Source organism: Montipora capricornis, chromosome 3 (genome assembly GCF_036669925.1).
Source record: "Montipora capricornis isolate CH-2021 chromosome 3, ASM3666992v2, whole genome shotgun sequence".
Classification (NCBI taxonomy): Eukaryota; Metazoa; Cnidaria; class Anthozoa; order Scleractinia; family Acroporidae; genus Montipora; species Montipora capricornis.
The window spans coordinates 39,477,384-39,497,593 of NC_090885.1; the positions used below are offsets into that span (position 1 = coordinate 39,477,384).

At 39.5% G+C, this 20,210-nt stretch overlaps 2 protein-coding genes across 3 annotated transcripts; one reads left to right on the plus strand and one right to left on the minus strand.

Moving 5' to 3' along the window:
* Nucleotides 1–1,262: 1,262 nt before the first annotated feature.
* Nucleotides 1,263–12,229, plus strand: LOC138043118 (E3 ubiquitin-protein ligase RNF38-like). 2 transcript variants are annotated; one of them, XM_068889246.1, is made up of 8 exons: nt 1,263–1,466; nt 5,541–5,639; nt 6,115–6,278; nt 6,504–6,801; nt 8,212–8,364; nt 8,780–8,998; nt 9,619–9,843; nt 10,589–12,229. In XM_068889246.1, exons 2-8 carry the CDS (start codon nt 5,553–5,555, stop codon nt 10,640–10,642), a joined length of 1,200 nt encoding a protein of 399 aa, XP_068745347.1. In that variant the 5' UTR covers nt 1,263–1,466; nt 5,541–5,552; the 3' UTR covers nt 10,643–12,229. The 2 variants fall into 2 exon arrangements, with proteins under 2 accessions (XP_068745347.1, XP_068745348.1); XM_068889247.1 differs by having other exon boundaries at nt 1,264–1,466; nt 8,783–8,998.
* Nucleotides 10,975–17,915, minus strand: LOC138043117 (uncharacterized). The gene is made up of 2 exons (XM_068889244.1): nt 17,798–17,915; nt 10,975–16,420 (listed from the first exon to the last, which is right to left on the minus strand). Exon 2 carries the CDS (start codon nt 16,408–16,410, stop codon nt 13,084–13,086), a length of 3,327 nt encoding a protein of 1,108 aa, XP_068745345.1. The 5' UTR covers nt 16,411–16,420; nt 17,798–17,915; the 3' UTR covers nt 10,975–13,083.
* Nucleotides 17,916–20,210: the final 2,295 nt, after the last annotated feature.

The following is a 20,210-nucleotide window of genomic DNA, read 5'->3' on the forward strand; positions in this document are numbered from 1 at the left end:
ATTGCCAACTGAAAAATAAATAATATTAGAAATGGTTCCTTTTATGGTTTTTGACAAAGTCCAATCAGATCTTTACGGACGTAAGAATTGCTATAGCAACAACCAATCAGCGCCGACTATTGTAGCACACCTAAATCATGTGATAAGGCAGTGACGTTATCATGTGAATATGGAAATTTTTACTACATATGTGCTAAATATAGGTTTATAAGCGAAACCAATTGTTCGTCCTTTAAGTTTACTTAAAAAATTCTCATCAATCTCTCTCCGACAGGCCTTAGAGTTTGATAAATGACAACATCACCCGTTCGCTTGTAAGCTTCTTCTGGGAACGTGTATTTCAAAAGATTTAATTTTGAAAGCCAATACAAGGGGCGGAAATTCACTACGTCGCTGCCTGTCAAGTGCATGTCGTTCACGGTTGTTTGTTTCAACTGCGTTCCATCTTCAGTGAGCCACAACCTGATTACAAATCCTACGAATTACGTTAGGTCTTTCACTCAAATCGTCGTTTTTGGTCGAAAATCATACTTGTTCAATGAATAACTCTTGAGATTGCTCAAAAAATCGGAGAGAGGCAGATGTCACGAACCAATCAAATTCCATCATGAAACACAAAGAGCTTTCACCCAAATCTCATTTCATGCTTCGATTTTTTCATTATTCACAGCCTTTTCCGTCTGTTCTAAGAGTCACAGTTTTGCTCAATATTATTCTCGAACTGCTTAAAAGCATCGAGAGATGTTTCCCTTGAACGCGAAACTGCAGCGGCATATCGTTTCGCACGTTTCTGATGGCGATTTCTTCAGATTTTTCAATGAATCCTATACCCACCCTAAACCGGAAGTGCGCCAGAAAGGAGCCTTCGTTAATCTTACAAATAAAAATATAAGGCAGCTACGTGGATATATATTGTTTCTTTTCGTCATCCCGTTTTCCTGATACTAGTTTGCTTTCTCCTTGAACGTGCAAAACCATACGGACAAATATCGATGTTAAAAAGCCATGCACCAAGAAATACGACGACTCATAAAAAGTCTTTTTTTTTTACTGTGCTTGCCTCACTAGAATATTTTCAAACTTAAGACCATATCTAGAGAATTTTACCTCTTTACAATGCGCGTGAATGAATCTGTACTAACGCGCAATATCCGCTGATAAAGTGAAATTATTTATGTATTTGGTGGGCTGGGGCTTCGAGATCTGTCAAATGACGTCACAATATGATGTCAAATGTCAACAAAAGACCAGGGGAGGTTTTCCATTGATCGATTTCACAAAGAACCGCAAACCCATGTGCAAAGGAGTCCACAGTCGTCTCATCGACATTCATTTCTCTGTCCCCATTCAATTTGGGTCTTCAGCGCTCGATCTCCTATAGAATTCGATCGTTTTGACTGTTAGGAGTGAAATCATTCGGCCGTTTAGTGCCAACAGAAGACTGTACCAGAAAAGCAAACATTTAGGTAGGTAACATACGGTTTAGGATCGTTTTGGAATGAACCATATGTTGTTCTGTTGTTATTGCTTTCACTAGAAGAGCAGTAGAATGACATCTCCATAAATTACATAAATTGTGTCGAGATTGTCTGGAAATATGTGGAATGGTTCCAAGGAAAAGGTCAAAAATTGCTCTCCTCACAGTCTTTCCAATTATCGTGCGTTCGAAACGCGAGATGAATTGTTTTTTGTTTTCTTATGTGAATAGGTCGATTTAGCTCAGACAGTTGAGTAATAATATCAGAATTTTTAAAGATTTAACGGTGGCTTAAACAGCGAAAAGGAAATTTGCTAAGTTGAATTCTGAAAAAATATAGAACGGAAGGTTTCTAAGGAAAAACCAGATAGCGTCCAGAACAAGATACAAATTGACTTGAGCCTCATGAAGAACATTACCCCTTTAAAAGAAGGTAGGTCCGCTTATAACAATCGGAAAAAAATTTCCTTGCTTCTGGTCAGCAAGAATTTGTCGGGCTAAACAGTTCGAACGCGAGTTGTAATTTCATCACGTTTGTTTCAGAAGTTTGTCACGAGTTTACTTTTTTGCATCGAAGGGAAAACCGATGGCGTTAGCCTAATAGTTGGCTGTTTTATAACGTAGGTTTTCTCACAAACGAGTTCAGTTTCTATATTATCAAATCTGTATTTAAGCTTACAGTAGATAAAAGTATGCCTGGGTTTCTTCTGATGTTGGTTGAATTCTGTGACTTAACGAAAGAAATATGGCGAGATCTTTTCGTGCCAATACTGAGAATTAAGCGCGAAAAGCCAAGGTCGGTTTTCTAAGGACGAGACCTCTTTGGTGGCTGAAAAAGCGTCTGTTATTGTCAGCTCGACCTCTGGCTCATCTGAAATGAACAAACTCCAACGGGATCGAAGCTTAGCTCTTGTACATAAGCTTAGTTATGTTCAGACAAGGTGGAGTGTCAGTACTGACACTCCGTCAGTATTTCTGAGCCTGTTTGAATTAGTCCTTAATGTTGGCGGGACAAAAATGCGAATTTTTATCAGCAGTTTCGGTGTACAGTGTATATTCGCCGAGGAAAACCATATGCAAATTTGTTGAGGTTGTTCTTGTGTTCAGCAGAGCTGGGTATATCAGGTCATCGAAGTCTCGTTGTTGGTGTGTCTGCCGTTTGAGATGTAGTTTTCCTTTTTGAATATGGGATTTCAAAAAGACGAAATCAAGTCTTTTGGAATAACGAGCTTTGCGCCAAAAAATTCTTTGCGGGGAGCGCTTCTTTCATGCATAAATTAGATGTGAAAGCCAATTGTTTGAGATTTTGAGATGACGTTGTGTTGCAATCATTTTGCTCTCATCTTACTTCCATGAGGAGTTTCTCGTGAATTTCCGATCGAGTAAGCTAAAATTTAGGCCTTACTTGGGTGTTTGGAGCGAATGGTGGTTCGAATCGATCGAAGACTTGAATCGAAATTTTGGGTACGCGCTTTAGTCACGCGTGATCGCAACATTGGTGAAGAAAGCGGCAAATCAAAGGAATACACTTAGCACTCCCTCGCAGTGGACACGAATCGTGAAATATTCTTCGGTAAAACCGGATGGTATTTTCAGCTGAAGAAGCTTTTAGAAAAATTGAGTAACGCCAAAAGGACAGTGCTGTAGTGCACAATTATAAGTTGTCTGCAGTTTGTCATGAAACTGAAGGTGTCCAGAAGAATTCTTTGCACAGATTCTTCTAGTTTGTGGTTACAAGTATTTTTCCTATCAAATTTCAGTGTTGTCTGCGGTTCAGTTCTTTCATATATGTCCTGGAGTTTATTTTTTCGCCTTTCCGATTTCTCAAGCGAGGCTCAGGTTTTCAAGAAAATTGCTTTTTTGTGGCTGTTATTCTTTTATCGTTTTCTGTCATATGGTGCTAGAGGGTTGTCATTTAACTTCAGTCCAACTAAACATGTTTTTTTCTCTATCTTGGCTGTTGTTTTTTTTAAGGTGGATAAATAGGGATGATTTAAATTCCATTTTCTTCTAAAATTTTCGTTCATTCAAAACTGAATAATCATGCACGCGAGTCTGTTGGCATTGAAATGTGTTTTTGTTTTGTAATTTGTACAAAAGGTCGAGAGCTTTTTTTTTTCTTGTCCGTTAAAGCCCATGTCATATCTGGGCTTTTTGAGATGGACAGTGTTGAAACCAAATATTTTGACATTGAAGGTTTGGACCATTTTGATCCTGTAAACATACTGAGTTGGCAGAACCTCCCAGATAAACAGAGTGACCCTTGGTTTAAACTTGTCCTTTGTTATCTGTTTTCCCTTTTTGTTCTGATTAATCAAGATCTTTATTATAGAATTCAATTCTTGGTCCAAGATACTGCAAAGTTAGATAGCACTTCATAAAATATGGACATCTCTTTTGGGAACATGTCTCTGTTGCATAGACACATAAAAATGCAAAAGAAAATATGATTTGGGTCCATTAGATGTCATCATTTGTGCACAAGATGAATGTTAGAATCTTCAAATGAATGTAGCAGTGTTGTATATACAATACTCCTGTCTTCTAGGCAGCATTTAACATTGCAGGGTCCAATTTCAATAGACCTTGATTTAATCCTGTTTTTTTCATCAAAAAGGAAAGGAAAGGAACTTTATTTAAGTGTCTAGTCATTCTAGTGCTTGAGCACTAATTGGGGACACTGTAAACTGAAATTAGCAATTAACGCAAATCAAGTCAAATGTTGGTTTTTGAGGTAAGGGGAAAACCGGAGTAGCCAGAGAGAACACATGACGCTGCGTCTGGAATTGAACCCGGGCAACATTGGTGGGAGGCGAGTGGTCTCACCACTGCGCCATCCCTGTACCCCCAAAACCTTTTTGCATTCATACATAATTTGTATTTCAACTTTTATTGGTTCGAGTGCATAACACAAATCTGTCAAATTGTCCTTTTTACAGTTGTATATTCATAAAATTGCCTATCAATGTCAGGTAGACTTTACGTGACCATCTTTTGCAGCATATCTGACCCCATGTGTGGAATGGCACGCCGTCAACAGCTGGAGAATTTGAGTGGGTGGGGAAAAACTTTTCCCTTCTTGCTCTTATCGCCAGCTGTTGACTGTGTGCTATTCATTGCACAGATAGTCTGTGTGCAGCCTACTGTACTGTACTGTGCATATTGGTAACAGAGATTTACATAGCATGAGCCCTTACCTCCTCCTCCCTAATTACTGCCCTTTCCTTCTCCCGTTGGGGAGAGGGTTAATAATAAAAACAGCTGAACATTTCAGTGACTCATAGGTTGTACTTAGAATTTTGCACTGGAAGGTCTTGAGGTTATGCCCAAGCATCGTTGTACACATTTAGTCAATGTTGTATCAAATTGCTTCTTGTAAGTACTTAACTGTGAAAGAACCACATATTTCTCCTTTAAATTTGGAAAATGTGTTTTCTTATTGTAAGAAATTTAAAGCCTTTGTGATAACATTGTTCATTGCTAAATTTGTAACTTTAAAATCGTTGTCAAGGTCTTAAGATAGATGTGTGCAGCTCTAGGGTTTCAGGCTCTCTGATTTTCAAAACTAGTGGCTTGCCTAGTTAATTGACTGCTTTCTACATACTCTGCATCATTAAGCAAGTTAATATTTATTGTCATTTTCTTTGATTCAGCCCTCTGGGGCCTTCAAGGCAATTATTGATGGGAGTGGGACTATAAAATCTCAAACTTTGCCAGTAAGCAAACTAACATTTAAAATTTGAAGAAAATAAGAAAAATTCTTTTTAGTTGGTAGGAGCACTTTAGGAGCAACAAGACACTGCAAGCTACTGTACTGTACATGTATATTATATTAGTTGACTCTTAAAACATACCAGTCAGTTCAACACACTCTGGCACTTTCCTCAGTTCAATCCAAAAAAAAGCAGTTAAAGGAAATAGCAGGTATAGGTTGTTCGTGTCTCCATCTCCAGTTCCTTCTTAACTTTTGCATGGTTTAATCTACATCCATCAGCTGTTTCTGGCTATCGAGCCTCCTGTCCATTTCAAAGTTAACATGGATAATTTATGCCTTTTTTTTTAGGTTTGGTATGAAATGGCCAGAGAGTTAATTCCCAGCTTGCCTGCATTTTCAGCATTAGAGCACACTGCTACTGCCCCAAGTTGTAGTAATTTTGTCAAGGTAACTTTGCTCTTTTGTGTGTAATTATTGATCAAGTCAGAGAGCAACATTGGAGATCTTTGTGTTCAAAAACATTTATCCCAATCGAAAGTTCACTGTCTATAATGTTTTCTGAGTGAATGAATCTTATAGCTGCTCATACATGTAAAGAGATATATATTTTAACCCATTGACCCCCTTTGTAGATTTTATTCTAACGCTATAGATGATTTTACTCCTCAGTGAGGTGGGGGTTGGGGGTTCAGGAGTCAATGGGCTAGGAACCAAGCTCTTCCAACTGCTAATGGTAAACTTTTAATGCAGTTGTCTGAAATTCGCAAAGGATGAATTTGTTAAGATTAAGAACTGAAGGAAAATGAATGAAATTGAACTTTTGCTTGTCACACAGAGTTTTCTTCACAGGTCTTGATACCAGAATTCCTGAAGTTAAGTATCATCAAGAAAGGCTAAGTTACTGTTTTTCTTTCCTATTCAGAGTGATATCAAGCCAAATTTTTCTTCTCAAGTGATTGATCTAACAAGTGAAGGCGCTTTTACGACCATGTCCCATCAGCCTTTAAGGCACATGCCTCCTTTCCCACCTCATCCTCAACACTCTTCAGCATTCCACAGGGTTAACCATCCACCAGAGTCACATGGGTGAGTTTTTTTCAGTGAAATAGAATTATGGCATTAATCTGAGTGGTTAAGATTAAGCTTTCTTATTATCATTTACCTTTAATTATGGCTTTTCAGGGACAAACTGGTACATTTGGGAAATAAACTACCAAATGAACCCAACATAATCATTTGAGGAATTTCATAACTGGAGATAGAGCAGCAGGCTATTAGTCTTCTAATATTATTATTTGTGAACTATTTCAGAAGTCCATCAAATCACGGTTGTCCATATCTGCAACAAAGACAGCAACGGCATCACCATCCTCCACCGCACAACAGACTATACCACCCACCAACAAATGGTAATTTCTGCCCTCTCAGTATGGGGTCCACAGTACCACTTCAGCACCACCCACCCCACCCTCGACCTCCAGTTATCATTGATGTGGACCAAATACCAGATCATGTCAGAGCATTACCTGTGACAAGCCTTCCAAACTCATTGCTGGTTGCAAATATACCTGTAGCAGCACCTACATACATTCAACCACATCAACCTCAAGTAAGTGGTATTGTATGTCTGCTGAGGCTGCAAAGTTGCTGCAATTTGGTGTAAAGGGGATATGCATACAAAGTTCTCGAGAGCTTTTATTGATACTGAGAAGCCCAACTTTGAGTAACATATAGAATACAGAATAGAGTAATCATCTCTGGATCTGGCTTGTTCCAAAAAAGAGTTTTTAGTAGGGGTTCTCAAGTTTTGTGCCTTAAGAAACCATAATTGGGTCATACAGTTTTGAATAGTGCAAGAGGATCAGAGTTCTGTTGTCCATGGATTTCCTGGTTTTGAATGTCGTGACAGATTTTGAGACTCATCTGTGCTCTGGAGAATACAAGTACGTGTACGTCCTAAAATAATGTGCCCTTTTTCAGGGTTTTTAATAAGAGCCTCCGGCCAGGGAAATTTGCCGGCTATTTTTCCTAGGAAATTACATTTTTTACGAATAACATGAAAAACGGCAAAAAAAAGAAAAATGTATGAATTCTGAGTAATTTCGGCAGCGATTTCTGTTTCCCTGTCCATGTCAAAGGCAATGATCGAAGATCGAGCACACACGTTTTGAGGCAGCGGTCCAGGCATCCAGTACATGGTGTAATCTGTCTGATTTGAGAACTACACTGTACATTTGAAGTGTGATGAGACGCCATTTTCTGTCACGATATATGACGTACCTTTCATGCAGCTGTGTAGAATGCAAGGGAGCCTTACAGGGTTATGTCACGCTATTTTAGCATCTGTTTAAAACCCAAAATATGTCTTGCCATCAACTGCATTTCCAAAAAAATTTAGAGCATTCTTGTACTCTTTCTGAATTGAAAAAGTTAAGATTTAACGATATTAGTGTTCTGTTCAAATACCCTAATTGCTCCAGAATGCAGGAAAGGCATTCTAAGAGGCCCAAAACCCCCCTGCAAGCTACATTCTCCACCTGCTCCTCAGCTTTTGCCACCTACTCAAATTCGTATTGAAAACCCTGCTTTTTAGGTATCACTGCAGTTGGCTAGAATTTGAACAGTCCATTAGTATTAGCCCTTTCAGTACTGAGAGCGAGACTCTCAGATTTTACTCTGTCTAATGCCAGACAATATTGTATGTCAATTGGGTTTGCTTTGTGTCCCCTTTGATATTTAATACAATATTCAATGTGTGAAATGTAGATCTCTGTAAGGTTTCTTATTTGCTAGTTGGTTATCATGCGTGGACCTGTCTCTAACTGTGGAAGTGGAAGTAATGAGGGACAAGGGTCATTGTCTTTTTGTACGCAGTTTAGTGTAAAACCACGAATACCATAATTTCATTTTAATTAGAGGTCCTGCTCTCATATGAGAATTCCCTTTCATATGTAGAAGTTTTAATTTGATATCGTTGCTAATCAGGGTGTCTAACTACTGTTGTTTACTCTTTCTCTAGATGGATGTGGATCCGTCAGGAAGTAACGGAGTTAGTACGCATCATCATCACCATTATCACCACCACCACCACCATCATCACCATCACTTTGTACAGCCGCCGTATCAAGTACCACAGGGATATCATCCATACCCCCCCACACATGGCAATATGGTAAGGGAATGATGGTCAAGACTTATTTTTTTTCCTGCTAAATTTGATGATATTGGAATAACACTTACTTACTTGTAATTTGCTAATTGATAGTGATGGGAATCGAATGAGATTTTAGTATCGATCATCAGGAATAATCGGATTGACCCAACCGATAGATTGTCGATTATAATCTGAAAATCTATTGTTCTGTATGAAATACGCACTATCAAATGTGAAATAAATACAAAAATACAAAGCCTAGCCTGGCGTGAGCATGTTTTGCCGAGTTTTGGAAAACAATGAAAAATGTATGAAACGTAGGATTATTGCATTTGTCTGCAATAATTGATTGCCATCAATACAAATACTGTATCTGAATAATTATTGAACTCATCCAAGAATCAGTGACATGTTTTTTGCATTCTGAAATCAGCAGCATCACCGACACTCAAGAAGATGGCATCACAGCAACTCATCACACTCTAGTTGGTCATCTCGCCATGCTCATCCCGCCCCCCAACCATCTGCTTCCATGCATCCTTATCCTGATCTTCTTTACCATCTGATATCTGTGATGTCAATGCAACCTGTGCCGTCACAACCATCACCTCCTGCGTGGGAAGAAGAGCTCCACCCACGTGAAAACTATGAGGTACTTTTTTGTATTATTGTTTTATGTGTAAAATCGATGAAGTTGCTCACAACCAATAAGGACTCAGCCAGTGTGCATCCTAGGTTCTGCAATAATATTGGTCTAAAATCACTGTCATTGTAATGGTATGTCACATAACAAAAAAAAAAAATAGCAAAACAGACCTTTTCCTAATCCCTCAAACAATCGTTCTTTTTAGTTGAAATTGCCAGTGGACCACTTTCATAAATGGCAACCATAATGATATGTACATTCTTTTGTACTTATGTGAATTAGACCTTCTGCCCTCATTTTGAAACAAAAAATCTTTTGAATTTCGCTTGTTGTAGTGAGGCTAGAAAGGCTTATTAGCATTAAAACAAAATAATATTTTATGTGGCTGCCATTGTGAAAGACGTCTTTGACATCAAACTGTAGCAACCACAGAGAGAAAGTTGGGTCCTCAAAATATATACTTTCAGCTCTTGAGTACCAAAGGTGGCATTTACTCCGGTGCTTCCTCCTCTTTGTCTTTTGATTAGCAGAGAGGCGATTCCATGTCTCACATGAAGTAAAATAATAAGATCCTGACCTTGGTTAACTTCATTATCAATGTTGGCATGTTATTATTATCATCACAGACTCTGCTGAACTTTGCTGAACAGATGGGTGAGGCCAAACCAAAAGGGCTGTCTCGAATAGAAATTGACCAGCTGCGAACATACCGTGTTACAGCAGGATCAAAAGAAGAAAAGGATAACAAGAGATGTGTGGTGTGTTTAGTAGATTTTGAGGAGAAACAGTTGGTTAGAGTTCTCCCTTGTCTTCACGAATATCATACAAGATGTATTGACAAATGGCTTAAGGTAGGCTGGATTTATTAGTTGATTTATCAGTTGTGTGGTGTTCCTAATATCTACATTATTATCCTACAATACTGGCTGATACAAAAAGTATCTTTGACTTTTCATTGATGACACATCTGTAAATGGGTGCAGCCAACAGTAGGGGTTGGCAGACGTAAAAAAGGCTATTAAACCAGAAAGGAAAGTTCAAAGGTACACTGTACGCTAAAACAACAAGGAAAAGCCAGGAGATGCCATCTCTATTGTTGATTCCTGACAATGTTACCTTAGTACATTTATCCAAAAAAGTATCTCAGTGCTATCAAATTGATCATTAATTTTTTTTAACAGCCTGTTTCATTTAAACCAGTATTGCCATGGAACTGTGAATAACCTCTTCTTATGTGCTATAGTTTAGTAAAATGAATATGTAAACCTCTGTGCCTCAGCAGTTCAACAGCAGAATAACTTTATTTGGTTGATTTAGTCACTATTTGACAGTTTTTTGTTGTGCCAAAGATTTCATTATTTGCCCATGTGCCTGTGAATGTGTGCACTTTAAGCATGTCTAAGTAAAGGGATATGGGGAAAGCTTGGCCAACATTTAACATGACCTATACTATATGTATTTTACTCTGGAGGGTGGCTTATCAGCTGGATAAAGTGTACAGGCCTTTTAAAACGTCATTAGCTATGAAGTCAATGATGTGTACATTCCATATTTGTGGAAAATATTCATTCTTATGTTTTCTGTTTTCTCTTTTAGTCCAACAGAACATGTCCCATATGTAGAGCAGAAGTTAATGTCAATTCAGAGTAAGGACAGGAAAAAAATCAAGACTGAACAATCCTTCTTAAAGGGAAAAGGAATTTTTGGGGGAAAAAACAATGAGAAACTTACAAGTGACATTGTATGAAGTTTCCTGGATCCACAGCTAGATTGAATGCTTTGGAGTGAGACAACCAGTAAAGATTGAAGCAGTCCTTGGCATTGTTACCTCAAAACAGAAACATATATACTTGAAAGGACAGAGGGTTGTAAGACAAGGATTGAACATTTGAGTCAAACAACTATGTTAGATTGAGACGGTAGAGGGCACAGATATAAAATCATGTGAACGTACTAATTTTGTATATCAGCCAATGATGGGAGCATTCATTTCCATTTCTTATTTAGTACCAGCTCATATTAGTATACATAATAATAATATTGAAGGTTTGTATTGGCTGGGGATAAATAAATAGGCTAAGTGTCTGCCGGCTTTAATAAAAATACTGAGACAAAGCAACATTTCAGTAAAAATGTTGTGGCCAGTTGAGTATCTCTTCTCATACAAGTAACCTTCTGGGTCTGGAAAAGAAAGGAAATAAAGAAATGGATCTGTCACTAGCTCTTCGTACTGGTTCTTTCTCTTGAATATACCAGTATTGCTTTCAAATTATTGGAGAGAATTAGCTTTTTTTTGGTCAACTGGATTTACTAAAGCAAATATACCCTATTGCATCATGATATTATTTGTGAGCTATTGTTAACACTGCATAATTCACCCAAGGGTAATATAATTCACAGCTGAATCCCTTTTGTGATGGCAGTGATTTGTACATAGACCAGTAGGTAGTTTTGCAGCATTCTGTTGGTTGAAAACTGCAGGGAAAGAAAGGGAAAAAAACCTTTCCTGGAAAAGCACTGCATACTATAGTCTTCCTGTTTTTTTTTTTGTTTTTTTTTCTTTTTTTTTTTTGACAAGAAGCATGAAGCATAAATATTGGAAAGAATCAAAATTGCAACCAAGAAAAAACTTTACACTGAACTCTGGGTACATTGAAATGTTAAAGGAGTGTTTAAAAGTTGGAACTGTCATAGTTAGAATGCTGGTATCTGAAAATTAATGTTGAATTCAGGTATACATAGCGAGTGGGTGCCAGGATTTAGCGTAGAAAAGAAGTCACAGATTTTCTTCCATATCCATGGCACGACGCACTATAGCTATCTCTGTCAATACATGAATCTTGGTCAAAGTCATACGTACTTGTGACTTGAAGGTCACTGATTTATTTTCCAGACTTTAAATGATTTCAAATGTCCATTTTAACATTAAATTGTAGCCAGAGTCAACTTTGTTATTTTAAGACTTGTAAAAAGTGCAGAGATGCACTGAGATTCAATAATAATTTCAGCAATCTATAGGTGTATTATACAATTTGAGTAGTATTTTTAAAACTACTAAACAATCACAGGCCACAACAATCTGTATGTGGAATAACAAAACAATAATAAAATAGCTTTTAAAAATGGTTGTCAACTCGTCATCCCCTGTTTAATATGTAAATTTAAGCAGATGTACCACTCATCATTTTTTTTTACTCTGGTTTTGTCAATAAAAAATCGAAAATATGTATCAAGAAATAATGTTTAGAAGTATAAACTACTTTAGTAGGCTGTGTATCGTCACCACCTCCCCTCCCCCCACGATTCCTTCCGAGGGGAAGGGTGGCTGTACACAGGCTCCTGCCTTAGCTGTTAGATCCAAAAGAATTTTATAACTTCTGATCTCTGTTGTTAGTTGGATCACAACTTTATTGAATTTTTGGAGTTTGTTGCGATTCTGAAAATAATCATCGTGCACACTGCTTCCTCTCGGTGAGAGCATGAAGTGCCACTGTCATCATGCGGGGTGTATACAATTCTTGCGTCACTCGTGTAAACATCAAGTTGTGATCCCTGAGGTGAATAATTACTGTGTTAGTATAATTACATAGTGATTATTTGAAAAATATGCATTTTCTTCGACAAAACGCGGACATTTTGAAAAAAATGCGTGAGAAACAACTTAAAGAGGAGTAAGTGAATTCGCAGCAAGAAGTGAGACGATGTTGATTAACGTAAGGGACGGTTCATCGTTTTACATCCGAGCATTCCGGCAGAGCGCCTTCCGAGGTTTATTCACGGCCATAGTGAATATTCACGGAATAGGGAGTCCCAAAACCTGGAAAAAATTGGCTGGATGATTTTTAATTACTTAAATTTTAACAAAACGAACATGAAACTGCCCTCGTCATGATTTGATTGTCATTTGTCACTAACTGCGTGAGCAGTAGAGGGGTAAATCATTTTCACACTATAAAAAACTTTGAAAGGAGATGGAACCCAAATGAGCCCGACAATTGAATGTAGGGTTCATTAACTCCATCAAACTTGAAATTGAACTCCAGTTGGGTTCAGTCACTAACCCGAGTAAGGTTCCAGAACGGGATCATAAACTAATGCAGTGTAGCAACATTTAGCAGATGAGACAGGCACTGACATTCAGCTTCCAGTATGTATTGATCATTAACAACTGTCAGGCTGTGGTTGACAAGCAAGTTCACTCCAGGCATAAAGAAGCTCTTCAGCTCACTTCTTTCAATGGATAATTCCATACGTTGAATGATCCTCTTCGCCCATGTTATGCTGACTTCATCTGACGTGCTGTCGCTAGACAGCTCCAGTGTACGGTCACAAGCATCCTTGGCCGCTTTGAGCTCGTGCAGAAAGCACGTCTTCAACATGTATGAAGATATAGTTGCCTCCATTAGACCACCTACCTGATCATGGTCGTATATTTGTGGCATGTACAAGGTGTCCTTTAGCGACTTTAGCAAGATGTATCCACGCAGAACAGGAAGGGGGATACTTTGTAAAATTTGGGCTTCAAATTCAGATACAGATATGCGGAAATGTGCATTCCAGTTCTTCACCAAGCGTGGACTTGGTGTTTTGAGAACTATGCTGGTTTTGCTTTCTTTTGGGGAGGTTATGAGGCCAGAGCGATTCACTTCAATGCATTTAGGTGTCCAAAAAGATAGTTTGATGGCCGGTACAATGTCTACTTCGATTAGAAAATCTTTAAACAGTGTTCCAACCCAGCGGAAGGCCAACTTGCTGATGGAACCCTTGTCAACTTTCAGATGTTTTCTGAGGTAAAGACTTTCTGAAGCAATAATACCTCCACTAAAAATAGCATCGTTGATCGTCGTATAGAGGTCACGAATCAAATTCCTACTATCCAGGAAACCACCAGTGTCCACGTAGCGCACCAGATTGTGATTAAAAGCTTCACTCTCCCGTAGTCGCAATCTTGTGTATCCCAAAGGATGTGCTTCTCTTTCTTCCGGGATGAAACTGTCATTGAAGTTTACCAAAGTCCATTTATAGTCAAATTCATTTGGACCTCCAATTTTTGTACCCTCAGCCCAACTACCGGACAAACTTACATCACATTTAAGCAGAGGATTCAGCTGAGCTACCTTAGAAGCAGCATTCGTTATAGTGGAATGTATCGCAGCTGCGATGTCAGTGTTTTCAGTGTTGTCAGGACATAATCCCATCTCTCTGCAGTCCAAGATAAATCTCTTTGTGTAATGGTTGAGAGGTCCTCTGTGCTCTACTAGGTGTTCTGTCCATTTCATAAACATGACACTTCTTCCTTGGTGATCTATTTCGCGCAAAATTGGACAATCAGGATACATGTCCTTCTTTCCGCTACACTCTCTTTCAACAACAAAAACAACTGAATCAGTGGAACTGCAGGTTTCCCAAGAAGACGAGTTTTCTGAAGCTGCATCTTGATTTTCATGGACATGCATTTGGGAAAAAACATCTGAAGGGCTGCGTTCAACTTGGTCGTCAACGGCAAGACTACCGTCTGCCTGATTTTTCTTTTCGTCATGATTCTCGTTCATTGTAACTGACATGACATTCGTATCAGATTGAGTTGGTTCTCTCTTTTTTATTTCGGCAACAGAATGTGTAAATCTTTCATGACTTTCTGTATTATCTGTTTCACATGATTCTTGCAAGCAGCCAGACTGATCATAGGGAGAGAAAAGTTCAGCACAAAGCAAAGCTGTATCAATTTCCGAAAGATCTGGTACGCCCTGAACATTCATGATTCCCTCTTCTTTTACTCCTGTACCGTCTCCGAGATACGATATCTCATCAAGTATGCCTAGTTCTTCACAGATAATGGTATCTTCAATTAATCGAGCTATATCGCAAGGAGTGTTTCCCATGTTGTCTTTGATGGATACTGAAGCACCAAATTCTAAGAGTTTCTTCACAACAAGCACTTCATGGTACCAAATGGCCCAGTGCATAGGCGTTGAGCCAAAATTGTCCTGGATATTTACGTTAAGGTTGTCGTGTTTGTGAAATCTCATGAATGCTTCAAATGTTTCATAATCTATCGTAGAGCGATGTAGAGCGGTCTCTCCGGTGCGTGTTTTCAAGGTTGCATCTGCTCCAAGTTGCAGTAACTTTGTTATTGCAGCGACATCTTTCTCTCTTAATGCAAAATGTAGGGGTGTGAAGCCAGCATTGTCTGTACTGTTAACTTCCAGTCCAGCAGAAGCAAGTAGCTGGATGACATCGCAAACACCAGGTTTTTCTGGAAACTCATCCTCCTCCTCCATAACTGGTACGAGCACGGTTGGCAAGACACACATGTGTAATGGGTTTAAACCAGCCTTGTCCACGGCCTTTACATTTGCACCTTTGTTAATAAGAGCCTGAACCGTGCTGACATTCGAGAATTGAGAACTAGTAGCATAGTGGAGTGCAGTTCTGCCATAGTAGTCAGCCTCGTTAACATCGCAGCCGTGCAAAAGTAGCCAATTCAGACAATTGACAAAGTCGACACTGTATGGCTTGCCACACAATTTATGAAGAGCTGTCTGTCCTTTGATGTCCCTGGCAGTAGCATCAACCATAGTTGTGCTGTCTGAAACAAACTGTATGCCTTCAATACAAGCGACTGAGGCTAGGGCATGAAGAACGGTTGCACCAGTAGGGTCCTTCTCGTCGATTGATACTCGACGGTCTATTAACTTTGCCAGAAATTGCAGGCATCTGTGGTTTGGTGAGTTAGATCTCTCGTCAAAGAGATGGATGGCTGATACAAAATGTATTAGCGAACGACCACTGGAGGAATGCTGCTCCAAATTGCTACACATATCAAGAAGTTGGAATACAGCGTTTAGGTCAAATTCCAGACCCTCCAGAATATATCCCTCAAGCATGTGCAAGAGTGCCGTGTTTCCAGCATTGTTGACATGGTTGGCATTCGCCCCACTTTCCAACAAAAGATTACGGATTTCTGGATCTGTAGATTTATATACTGCTGAGAATAAAGGCGAGTCACCATCTTCGTCTACGAGATTCACATCTGCACCGTATTCGAGCATGCACCGAACAATGTTGACTTTATTACGTCGTATGGCAGAATGGAATGGGGTGGACGTACCATCGGTTCGATTGGAAGTTACAAAGTTAGGGTTTGCTCCTTTTGCCAGCAAGTTCTTCACCTCATTGTAGTTATCTGTCATTACAGCGTTCGACAGCATTCCATTCACATCAATTGATGTCCTATCGGGTGGTCTTGCCTCTGCCATGATTTGAGAGTTAATCTGAATCACGTAGTTCGGGTGAGCAGGGTGAGAGGAATTGCCTTGTACACACTCACCCAATTTTACCTTCAACCAACAAAGCAAAAGCACAATGACATATCTGGGTTTGCTTAATTTCTTCTTTCTTCCTCTATTCACTGGCATACGTTTTTCTCTGAAACCAAGATGATTTGAGCTCCAGTACAAGGGTGTAGCTAGGGGAAGGGAGTCCTAGGGTGCCCGTGATCACCCCCCCCCCCTATGTCTGGTGAGTACCCTCTGTTTGACATAGTGTCACCTCCCCTTTGAAAAATCCTTGGTACACCTCTGAAGTAAGGGGGCAGTCTAGTACAATTTCAGGAAATTACTACCAATGTATTCATTCTCATGGGCATAAATCTGCAAGGTTTTAACATATCGCAGTGAAACTTTTCCACAATTCTTCATCTAAAGATTTTGTGCGGAAAATGGTGACGCCTGTTATCATCTTCATAGTTAACAATGAACTTTTAAATATTACGAGCGAAATTTGAGGTTCTGCTTCCTATGAGTTTGTCCTCTGAACTTGCCCAAAACACTAATGATAATAGACAGAAAATAATGCAAGGGCTGTACGCACAACCAGTGTGTAAACTGACTTTTCTCATATTTAAGTTATTTTGTCAAATCGCAGCCAAAAACTTTTTACAGATGTCGCTGAGCCAAAAACACCGTCATCGCTCGATTTATTATACTTTAGTACACCTGCAAAGTTTAACATGAGTCTGTTGCAAATTCACAGAAATATCGAACCTCAAAGTTCCCCAAATTTTACAAAAAATTGTATGCCAGGGCGTTCAACACTTAAATTACTTTAAACCAAGAAGTTAAGCACAAACCATGCTTTAATTGACACTGAAACAATGGCAAGATTTAGTTGATTGGACAATGTAAGCTGTGTTTCGTCCATTTTTGCAAACTACATGAATTTCCTTGAACAGGGAACTAATGAACATGGAAGTTATTTGTGAGACGGGGCCTACGAATTATAGTCCTTATCCGAGAAGACTTGAAAATCTTACCATTTACGGATGTAATTACAAAGGCAGCACTTTCTGATCAGTTACTTTAAGACCCAGAGTGTTGGTCCGTCCGGAGTCGAACTCACGACCTCCCGCATGGCATCCCAGTGCTCAACCAACTGAGCCACCGGTGCGTTGAATGGGTGTTTAGGCTTAAGCAGAAATTGAGACGCTGCTTACGACCAATAGTACTCAATCGAAATAGTATTTTTAGGGTAGTCCATTTTCCATCGGGGTTAGTCCAGCGACTTCCGGGTCAGTGTTTTGTCCACCACCGCCGGATTATGATAGCGTCGCTTGACCCCGGAGTAATTGGAGCTTGCCTGTCCTCACCTCGAGGCTTTTGCAATTTTCACAAAAAGGTATAACATTATGCTTACTGTCCTCTACGTAACACATCAGGAAAGAAGGTCAGATCAAGGCGAAGGATGGGGGATTTTGTTGACTAACTACATCATCCTCGGCGACCAACAAGGGAAAAAATCACTTACTCGCTTATCTTTTCTCGTGCTTTTGAATTTCCATGAAATCTTTCTTCTTCTGTTCTTTTCTTAAATCCCTTTACTCCAGCTTTTGTTAGGATTTCCGTTTGCCGAGCAATAAATTGGTTTTGGCGCTAGGTAACCAGGCCAGTAAGAGGCAGCAAAGTTATGGAATTTGGACAAGGAAGACCCGGGGGGGGGGTACTCGACATATCCCTGGGTGGGGAGGTACGGCGCGGCCCCTCATACCCTGACCCTGTTTAAGACAAATATTGCTAATTTTCCTACCCATTTTAAGACAGAATTCCGATTTTTGATACCCTGTTTAAGACATTTAGCCCAGTTTAAGACAAAAATTGATAAATTGTTACCCTGATTAAGACAAAAATGATAAATTCGATACCCTGTTCAAGACAAAATTCCCGAAAAACATACCCTGGCTGGCCGCACGTCCCCATTAAGGCCTTATAGGGGAGTACCCCCCCACGAGAAGGAAGATCCCATAACATAATAGTTGACAGAAGATTTTTCCCTTATTGATCCTTGTATCGTAGTGGCTCAAGTTATTCATGTACAAATCATTGCAATTGCATCTGTCAAGGAAGGATTATGGTTTTTTTACAAACGTTGGCCATGAAGCACTATATTTCAACAGACTTAACTGATTAGAGTGTAATGTGAAGTGCTTGTTTTTCTACCACATATGAACCATGTGAGCATTAGCCCTACTAATGGAAATGGGCCCACACAAGGACAGAGTAAAACTCTGACCAAGGTGGCATCTGTCAAGGACATGTTTAGTTCATAGGTTCACAATACTTTTCACAGGAACAGGAAGCGCCCGGCAAAATGTTTGTTTTATGGCACAGACACACATGAAAACAGACGTATACAAAACATGGACTCCCAGGACTACCCCCTGTGGACCATCGCTCACTTTGTACAGTTACAAGCAGAAAAATCTAGCACTTATCTGGACAATTTAAGGAATTCTCTCTTACTGACACATGAAAATATCAGGTGCCTCTAGCGTGATTTGAACCCATGACCTCTGCGATGCCGGTGCAATGCTCTACCAACTGAGCTATGAAGCCACTCAGTTGGAAGCAGGTCATGTTTTGCATAAATTATGTCCTCCTCTTGGGGCCTTAAATTAGCATGCCTTTTTAATTTGGCCTCGCCTGTCTTATGCCACGCTGGTAGGACTCAGCCAACTGGTGGGACGCTAAAGAACACACATTATTCAAGGTGGTCTCTCACTCATTCTGTTCTGGGGGTCATGATCACCTTTGTAAACTACTTGTCAGTAATTTTTTAATAGTTATAAATCATATAAAGACAGTACGTCCTCAGCTTAATTCAAACGACCAAACTGGCTACTTAACGGACAGATTTATAGGAGAAAATATTCATACAATAGACAGTACCATTAAATATACAGCAGCTAAAGATATTCCCGGGCTTAATTAATTGTCGTCTTTCTAGATTTTGAGAAGGCTTTTGATACTTTAGAATAGTCTCTTTTGTATAAAACTCTTCAACACTTTGGTTTTGGACCAACTCTGATAAACTGGATAAAAGTATTTTTAAAATTCTTTTTATCCATCATACAAAAGAGACCATTCCAAAGTATCAAAAGCCTTATCAAATCACTGATATTGAGCAGGGATGGCACAGTGACCTTGCCTCCCACCAATGTGGCCCGGGTTCGATTCCCAGGCTCGGTGTCATATGTGGGTTGAGTTTGTTCTCTACTCTAGATCTGCACCAAGAGGTTTTTCTCAGGGTACTCCTGTTTTCCCCTCGCCTCAAAAACCAACATTTGCCTTGATTTGAGTTAACAATTGTTGATTTCAGTTTACATTGTCCCCAATTGAGCTCCAGCACTAGAATGACTACTGACTCAAAGGAAGTTCCTTTCCCTTTTCCTTTCCTAAAAGTTGCACTCTGAATATCGGTTGGACGACCAATTTTTTCAGCTTAGTAGAGATGTAAGGCAGGGCTGCCCTTTGTCTCATTATCTTTTTGTCATTGCTGTGGAAATGATGGCCGAAGCAATAATAATCCTGCACAAAATATCTGACAGCATGGGTTGCCATGGCATCAGCTGAGTTGGTGTCCCTTGTTGTCTTGCCCATCATGTATCACAAGAGCACAATTATGGTAACTTCACTCCAATAAGTTTCCTAAAATTGGTTTTGGGCTACCTTGGAAACTTTGACGTTGCTCATTTAGACTCCATAGCTGGTAGTTGTTGTTACAGATCATGAGAGATTTTGAGCAGCACAAGAAGGCTGGGGAGGGGAAAACAAAGGTTCTTCGTTGTCCCCGCCTCAGCACTCTTGCGGCTTTGCCACTCGACACAACCGCCAGTTATGCAGGCTATTGCTCATTTTACAATACAATACATACTTAATTGACC

Coding starts and splice junctions, on each gene's coding strand:
- LOC138043118 (XM_068889246.1), top strand. CDS start 5,553: ATGGCCAGAGAGTTAATTCCCAGCTTGCCTGCATTTTCAGCATTAGAG. Junction 6,802..8,211: donor TTCAACCACATCAACCTCAA/GTAAGTGGTATT, acceptor CTCTTTCTCTAG/ATGGATGTGGATCCGTCAGG. Junction 8,999..9,618: donor ACCCACGTGAAAACTATGAG/GTACTTTTTTGT, acceptor TTATCATCACAG/ACTCTGCTGAACTTTGCTGA.
- LOC138043117 (XM_068889244.1), bottom strand. CDS start 16,410: ATGCCAGTGAATAGAGGAAGAAAGAAGAAATTAAGCAAACCCAGATAT.